General features: G+C 37.3%; 1 protein-coding gene across 2 annotated transcripts in view; it reads right to left on the bottom strand.

Moving 5' to 3' along the window:
* Positions 1-1,645: 1,645 nt before the first annotated feature.
* LOC126251342 (threonylcarbamoyladenosine tRNA methylthiotransferase) overlaps positions 1,646-8,777 on the bottom strand; it is a 135,707-nt gene continuing 128,575 nt past the window's right edge. For both annotated transcript variants that reach the window (XM_049951706.1, XM_049951707.1), the window contains one exon: positions 1,646-1,923. In XM_049951706.1, coding sequence (XP_049807663.1) covers positions 1,678-1,923 — 246 coding nt within the window. In that variant the 3' untranslated portion in view covers positions 1,646-1,677. The remainder of the gene's footprint in view (positions 1,924-8,777) is intronic.

Below are 8,777 nucleotides of genomic sequence, written 5' to 3'. Positions count from 1 at the left end.
GCCTGCCAGACTTTGGAATGATCTCCCACTCGACCACAGGTGAGGGGTCAACCTCAGTGCACGCAGTACCTGAGGCGGTCACAGCAGTGGACCGATCGGAGGACACGTGGGACGTGCTCGACTTCCCTCGCATCCCCGCGTTCAATCGCCCACAGTGACGCCCCTTGGCAGCAGGCTCACACACTACTCACGAGGTGCCTCCCAGTTCCGAGCATCAATCCCCAATGGCACTTACACAGCTGGGACTAACTTCTACTTTCGCAATGTGTCCATCAGCATTTTGTATGCATCCATTTATAGTATTGCCATCGGCCACAGTGAACACATCAACCATGGACTACATTGCTTCTGCAAAGTATGGCCACAGCTGGAAATCATGCCACCAAGAGGCACAGAAGGAGATGCGCAGCTGACATTAGCCGCAGTTCTGTTATGGAGCCCAGTTCCTTACTGAACCTACTACAGTACCGTCCCTTCTACAAACACATATGATGTCTTACAGTGACTTCAATTTCAACACAACAATCACTATTTATGGAGCAATAGCAACAGTTAATTATTAGGGTCTACAAATTAACTTCAGTCCAAATGACTAACTCATAGAATGCTAGAGACAGAAAAGTTATTTAGATTAAATTGTATTAGGTACACATCTTGAAGTGCCATCCATGAAGCTGTCAATAAAGTTAAGTACATTTATTGTAACTGTTCAATGTAATAAATGATATCTATCCTTTTACATTGTGTTGCCACTTTCATTTTCTAGTGCTGCCCTTTGAAGCAAATGTATGTTCAGACATTTGCAAGCACGCATATACTGCCAGCTTGCAGTGAACTAAAGTAGGAAATATGTTTTCTGCTGCCATGGATGTTAGGCTAGATTAACAATGGCATTTAGTTACAACACCTGCACAGTAAAATAATGTGCAAAATTTCCTGCAGATGGAAATCTGTGTGAGACAAAAATGTAGTCAGTTAAACAAACCTGTAAGCTGAATGTCTGGCTGTACTTGTCAGAGTTCAGCCACAACTGCAGCTACAACCTCAGCTTTTCAACCTGTAAGGCTGGCAGAATCTATGAGGTCATGTGCAAGGCTTCAATAAACAAATGTGTGTGTGTGTGTGTGTTTTTCACAATGCACATAAGGAACATTTGACTTCTTTGAATACACACTGTGGTAGTTGTGCACCTTCAGGATGCTAGTTGTATAAATTCAACCTTCTGCTACAAAAGCTATTTTTTCCCTGAATACGCCTCATTCTATACATATAAATTAACGATTCACAAATCTGATATCATGCACAACAGCGTCAACTGACTTTTAATAGTCAATCAGGACATTATTTTTGTTTAATAGGAGGCTCTGAGGCTGTCACAAGCATACTATATGTAGAAAAATAAAATATTTAAATATCTTTCGAATATTTTTGCTGTTATAAGTGTATATCTCCTGTCAACGGTATCTGTCAAACACCAAGACCTCACTGGAGTAATATCAAAGACTGTGAGGGAGAATAAATAGGAAAATTCTTTTGTACTTAAAATTACACATATGATACCGTTTTATCTACTGTATTTTGATTGGAATATTCTACTGGGGAACCAATTACAGAGGCTATGATATAAATATACAGATACTATAAATTGCTTTGGCTTGATGTTTATTTTAAAGCCATTTACAATGTAAACCACATCATCCTTGCCACAATTGCTAAAATGACAAACAACAGTGTGTAAGGTAATAAGTTATTAAGATCCTTAGGCACTTTCTCAGTAGAACAGTTATACTTCACATGTGCAGAAGTGAAAATTTCTTCTACTGCATCTTCAAAAGGTTCTGCTATCATGCTATGCTTAGTCGTTGAAATAATCTTCACGGTTATCACCTTTCCAAGAAGTTCAGGTCGCTTGGGCACCAAAACCTACAATAAATAATAAAAAAAAAGTATACATAATACTTTTTCCCATGAATTTTTGTTTACTGGATCTGCTTGATATACAAATGAGTGTATCTACTGTCATACACCTTTGTACAAATCTGTTACTCTACAGACCACATTTGTATATTTAAATTACCATCTTCAATACTCTACAAATATCAGAGTACACCTGCTACTAACATCCCTCCTCTATCAAAACTAAGTAGAGACTTTTGTGATTATATCTATATTTAGCTAGGCACATTCTGTACATAAAATATAACTGTCTGTATTATTTAGAGTAAGTGTCCATTTGTAAAAGGCACAACAATGTATATGACACACTTCATGACTATTACTTGCTTAAATGGCGTACACATAAACAACTGAATGTTTCCCTTCATCTGTGTGAAGTGTACGTTCTTGGCTGTTTGTTGTATGGTTTCCATATGGAGAAATAGTGTTAAGTGGGACTGAAGAGAAAGAATTCTAGCACACAACTGTTGAGGCTCTCTTGGGCATTTGTTGATATATTGCCTGTTGGCTTTTTTGTTTCAATCTTCAGCTGACATTAGTTTAATGATTATTCTGAGGTATTGCCAGCACAATTAGCTGGTATTCTCGAAGATTCACTTTCACTTGCTGGTAATGCTCAGTCCACCACCAATAATGGAGAGGTGCCACTTGTGCTGGTGAAATGTCAAAAAAGTCATTAAACTAATGTCAGCAGAAGATTCCAAGTTCAAAATTATTTGGGTACAATGCATGAGAGAGACCGGGGCGAACAATACATAATGGCAATTAGGATGAATACTTAAAGAAGGGTGCAATTGAAAGAGCATCCCATCTGGTCAAAATGTTGCACCATAGTTCAATAATCTTTTAGAATAAATTCAGTATTACAATTTGAATTGCTACGGACAACGGAAATATTTAGATATTTAAATAATAATAACAACAGAGCATTAAAGCAAGAAACAAGTGATGAAAGCACTTACTTGTTAAGCTAAGTACGTGCAGCAGAATGGAAAGATTGAATGAAACACACGAGTAAAGAATATCTTTCATAAAATTAAGAGACAGAAAATACGGCAATAGTAGTCGAGCACAAAGTTGTGCCCACACTAGAACACACATCTGTAAACCTAAATTGTGCCATCTGAGTACACATTCCGGGGACTGCCACTGCCTATTCAGCTGGCAAAATGCAGCTGTACAGGTGCGTGTGTGTGTAAAAAGGGGGTGGGGGGTGCACTGTAGCTTTAAAAACATATTCATTCAAAAGCTAGATTCTTATCTGTGTGCCTGTCAAAAGATTCAATGCTTATGTTTACTCCTAAATTACCTACTTTCTGCCAGTACTTGCCATCTATATTTAAATCAAAAATATATAAAAATACAATGAAATAATAAATAAAAGGCAATGTAAATGCAGTAGAAAAAGTAAATAACAATACAAAAACATAGGTAAATTGATAGATAATATGGAATATCAAAGAAGAAAAGTAATGGGGAATGCAGCAAGAAATAATTAGATATTTAGGACTTTTACTAAATAAGGATAGCAAGGGGGGGGATAGAGGTTGGGGGGAAGAAGGATTGAACCATCAATTCCACCTCTAAACATATACCCTTTCCTGTTCCATTCGCAAATGGATTGAGGGCAAAAGACTGCCTGTACATGTCTGTACAAGCCCTAATTTCTCTTATCTTGTCTTTGCAGTCCTTGGGTGGAATATACATTGGTGGAAGTGGAATCATTCTGCAGTCAGCTGTAAATGCCAGTTCCCTAAATTTTCTCCATAATATTTCACAAATGATCATCATCTTCCCTTCAGGGCTTCCCATTTGAGTTCATGGATCATCTCCATAACAGTAGCATGTTGATTAACCTACCAGCAATAAAACTAGCACCAGCTTCTGAACTGCTACCAATTGGTGGGGATCCCAAACACTTGAGCAATACTGAAGAATGAGTCCCATTAGTGTTCTATACGTGGTATCCTTTGTACATGTGGTACACTTTCCCAAAAATCTCACAATAAACCACTTTTGACAGTAAATGTCGTTTGGACTGAGGCAAATGTGTTTCAGAAGCAGTGGCGGCTGCTGTGTAAGAGCACAAGAATACCCTGACTTTTGACACCTTGCAGATTTATTTGTTATTTTTCTTTGAATGATGTTAAACATAAGATAGATGCTGCAGCCTGAAGATACAACAGTTAAATGTACCACACCACTGCTCTTCTAGACTCTGTGAAACTTGGCAACTGGACTGTGTGCACGCCTTCAGTTGTGCACGTTTTAAGGAGCTTTTGCACATGCGTGACATGGGCAAAATACATACAGATTTGATAAACAATGTGCACGTGTCATGCTGTGCACATCTAGCCCTTGCTGGTTAACTAGAAGTTTAAATCAGTGCCACCCCAGTGGTGTAGCACATGCGGCAGATTTTTATCCCCATTCGTTGGCATAAATCCTGCTAGATGATAGCACACTCCCCACATATGCTAATTCACTCACTATATAGTAACAGTAGATAGGACATCAGTATATGTTGAAGTTGTACTGACAATAAACCTATTTTGTGGGTTTGTGAATGAGGTATAGTATATGAAGTTATGAATTTAGTCATACAGTAATCCGTTCAAGGCACTGATAATCATAAGAACCTAAAGCACGTCACCATCATTTGTGAGATTGTAGCATTTATTCATGCTTCTGAAATCTGTTGATCTTAAGGTGAATAAGGTTTATCTGTGCTGTAGGTCCACATTGTGTATATGAAAATTTACAAAAAGCTGTGTCACTGGTTTCTCTGATATTCACTTAAATGTGGTATTGAGGGTAGTGTGCGTTAGGATCTTATGAATCTCAGCACCTCACATGTATTCTAGTCAAGTGACCATGCTGGTAGACATTACTACTTGAGTTTAACCATTTCCACAAATAGTAGTTTGTGTTTGGAATTTGTTGTTTATTGTGAGGGAATCGTCTTTCATGTGCAGCGTGAACACGAACTATGTTGAATCTATTTTAAATGCTAACAGAAAAGTGAAGCTGTGAGTATGGGTCATGAGTGGTGCTTGGGTAGCTCAGCAGGTAGATCAACTGGGCACAAAAGGCTAAGGTCCCGAGTTCAAGTCTTGATCCAGCACACAGCTATAATCTGCCAAGTTTCATGTCAGTGCACACTCCACTGCAGAGTGAAAATCTCATTCTGGGAACAGAAAAGTAAATTACCAGCAAAAGTTAGCCACAAAGGAACTAGGGTCTCTGAGAACAAACCCTTTGTTTGAGAGAGTGACGAAATCAAATAAGTGTGACTACAATCAAACATTGAACAAGGAAGTGTACAGTTAGCACAAATTGTTCTGTGCATGCAGTGCAAGAATATCTGGTTTTCAGCCCGGAAGTGAACTAATAAATTTGTTACAGATCTTGTTCATGTGTCTCAAAAAATGGAAAAGCACGAAAACTCTGATTTATGCAGAAATATGAAATGGAGAACTTCAAAATCTTACACATTATTTCGTTATCGCCCTAAATTGTACTTAATTATGTACAAAACAACAAAAATCCACAAGAGCAATTCTTTCTTTCATCAAGTAAGTTATGCGTCTTATTCTTCTTCTTATTATTATTGTTATTATTATTGGCAGTGCCTGTAGCTGTATAAACTTGTTGATAAGCATAACTGTTATAATGCAGATGCTATTTCATGTTCTCAAATTTGTCTGAATCAAAAAATTTGTGAACACCCAGAATTTATAATCATGAGGAATCACTGTTCAGAAGTCAAGAAGCACTGCATCTATATGGCTGTCTTGATACATGGCTTTCAGGATGTCATGCGAGGTAAGCACAAATTGGACTTCACATGATTTTTTGAACTCTGTGCTGATTGGCACAGAGGAGGTCATTCTGTTCGAGATACCTCATTATATTTGAGCTCAGAATATGTTTTAAGACTCTACAACACCTGGATGTCAAGTACGTTATAAGGTAGTGTTGTGGATGATTTCTGCTGCCCTTCTTGTACAGGTTTTTTTCTTTGACAGTCTTCAGTAGGTTATTTTTAAAAGTGGGGCTAACTCAGCCACAAACTCGGTAGACATTCCATTGGGCCCTGGAACTTTGTTCAATTTTAATTTCAGGTACTTCTCAGTGCCACTGACACTGGTACATATTTCACTCATCTTTGCACTGGTATGAGAATTAAATTAGGGCAATACTCCTTGGTTTGAAAATGGTGTTCATCATTTCTGATTTTCCTTTGCTACCACCAATTTCAGTTCCTGCCTTGTCCGTGGGCATTTGGATGCTAACTCTGGTGCCGCCAATAGCCTTTACATATGACCATAATGTTTTAGGGTTTTGTGAGTGACTTTTTGGTAATATTTTGCTACGGTAGTCATTGAAACTTAATGCATTGCCCTAATGATAGCCAAACATATCTATATCTATAGCAATTTGGTTTGTTTCACACCTATCATGCAGTAGTATCTGTTTCTTTAGAAGTTTCTTTGCAGCGAGTCCTATCATGAACTCTTCTATCCAACTTCAGCCATAGTTCCTCTACATGCTCCTGTCCTAAGCTCAATGTTTCAAGTTCCTCAATAAGATATGATGCTACTGCCTCTTTAATCTTAAATCTTTCTGCTTGTTGCTCTCTGTATTTTGGAAACTACTGTTACCACAAGTGTTTCATGATCACTGTTTCAATATGTACATCCTCAAACATGTCAGGCCTAGATTGAATATACTTACATCATGAATTAGGTTCCAAACTATCTCTTCTAGGTGGTTTTAGAGAAGGTATATAGTAATGTTTCACAGGATGTTTTGTCATGCCAATCACTAACAAAACTGTAATTATGACAGTTTATTGTCAGGTGATTGTTGTCTCCTCTGACTATTACAGTATGACTGGGTAACTTATGTACTAGTGAAGTGACATTTTCTGTACAGTTTTCGGTTACATCAGGGAGTGAGTCTGGTGGCCGATAAAAGGATCAAATCATAAATTTATGCTAACCCTTAATTCAGAGCCTTACCCAAACTTTCTCGCATGTAGCTTCAATTTCTGTCTCAGTGGATGTGTGGCTTGTCTACCGTGACAAATATACCACCTACGTTTCCCATTAGCCTACACTTTCCACGCACACATAATTTTTCCCCACAAATATCACTTTTATATAAGAAGTTAGTTTTACACTGGGAGAAACCTGGCAACCAGGACAACAACTAGACAGGAGAAACAGCTGTTGGACAACATGTGTTATGAAAGAAGTTCTGCATCTTTTTTCAAACAAATGTGGGCATTTCTGAGACTGAGGGTACCGATGAAATAAAGTTAACTTGTGAAATCATTAATTAAAATGTGGGTCTGAAAATGATCAGTCTTGATACTGATGCTCTATTAGTTTCGTGTAGAAAAGTGCAGTTAACCATTTGGTGAATGGGTAACAGATGCTGAAAGACAGGGTCACTTATAAGAATGAAATCTTAACAGAAGCAAAATTATGCATTTGTACGCAAGAAATATTGTGTAATACACTAAAAGATTATAAAACATCAAAGCTATCAAACTCCTACATGATCAAAAAAGTAAAGGATTTACAGCCAACGAGTCTGAAATGTCCCTACCAGTCAATCAAGGACATAAATAATATTGGCAAGAGACAAATTCAATAGGAACATACTTTGAGAGTAACAATGTTATTAAAACAATCTTGTTCACAGCCAGGTAACAGTGGAGTCAGAAGACAACTTTCATAGGAATGTAATGAAATTCCACAAAATCATAGGAATATAAAATGTGAATATAACGATCAGCAATGATTATGTGAGGAAAATATTTACAGAGGATGGAAATGGTAGTAAATGAGGAAATAATGCAACAGATAATTTTATTTAAATATTTGGGCTGCATTATAAATATTAACGGGGTTAACTCTGATCTAGAAGACAATATCCTTATATACAAGAAACTCAAAAGGTCCATTAATAAACACTTTGGCACGCGCATAAGAAATGATTTCAAAACCAGAATGTATGCCATTATCTCTAAACCTATTCTGTTTTATGGAAGTGAGAAGAGGCACATTAAGGCACGAAGGTATGAGGACAAAAACACTAACAATGAGAGTATGTCTTATAACAGACCAAGTGAGTAACTTTATGAAACAAAATTACAAGTGATGATACCTAATGGGAACTCAGTGTTAACAGAATGACAAGTTAAGAACACAATTACTGAAGGTAATGACACTCTAATTTGTAACAGATAACCCAAAGCAAGATGAGATGTTGACTGACTACAAATAAGATGTAGCCAGCAGTTACATCAGTTTTAGAATGGGTTTCTTTTATCCAATCTTGTATGATGTAAGAATAAAATTTAAAAAAACTGTGAGAAAGGCCCATGCTCACTTAACGACTTGATGCACATGAAAGCCAGAATACATCTCGTTAACATTCATCATCCCTGTCACTTCCTGATAGAGTATTTTACAGAATTGTGATGTTTAATAATCAGAAACAAACAAAAATTTGGTTCAGTGCTTAAAAGATGATCAGTGGTGTAATTACAATGTGCCATTACAGATCTTACTTTCTCTAACCTGAACCCATAAATATTTGCCTATAGGGTTCACATTATTTTTGACATCCGTGTGCATTAACTTCAGGGTAGTTTCACATTTTTTCCTCTCTTACACAAAATGGACCAATGGAGAGCACTGCTACAGATACATGATAGTCAAAATACAGTGCAAACGGAAAGCAGTCACTTGGTCAAGAAGGCTGTGTCCATAAACTGATATGGAGGTACACACAGAAAGAGGGGAAGT

The sequence above is a fragment of the Schistocerca nitens genome, chromosome 4, assembly GCF_023898315.1.
Source record: "Schistocerca nitens isolate TAMUIC-IGC-003100 chromosome 4, iqSchNite1.1, whole genome shotgun sequence".
Classification (NCBI taxonomy): Eukaryota; Metazoa; Arthropoda; class Insecta; order Orthoptera; family Acrididae; genus Schistocerca; species Schistocerca nitens.
The sequence above is the reverse complement of the archived record's forward strand: the minus strand, read 5'-3'. Positions and strand labels throughout refer to the sequence as shown.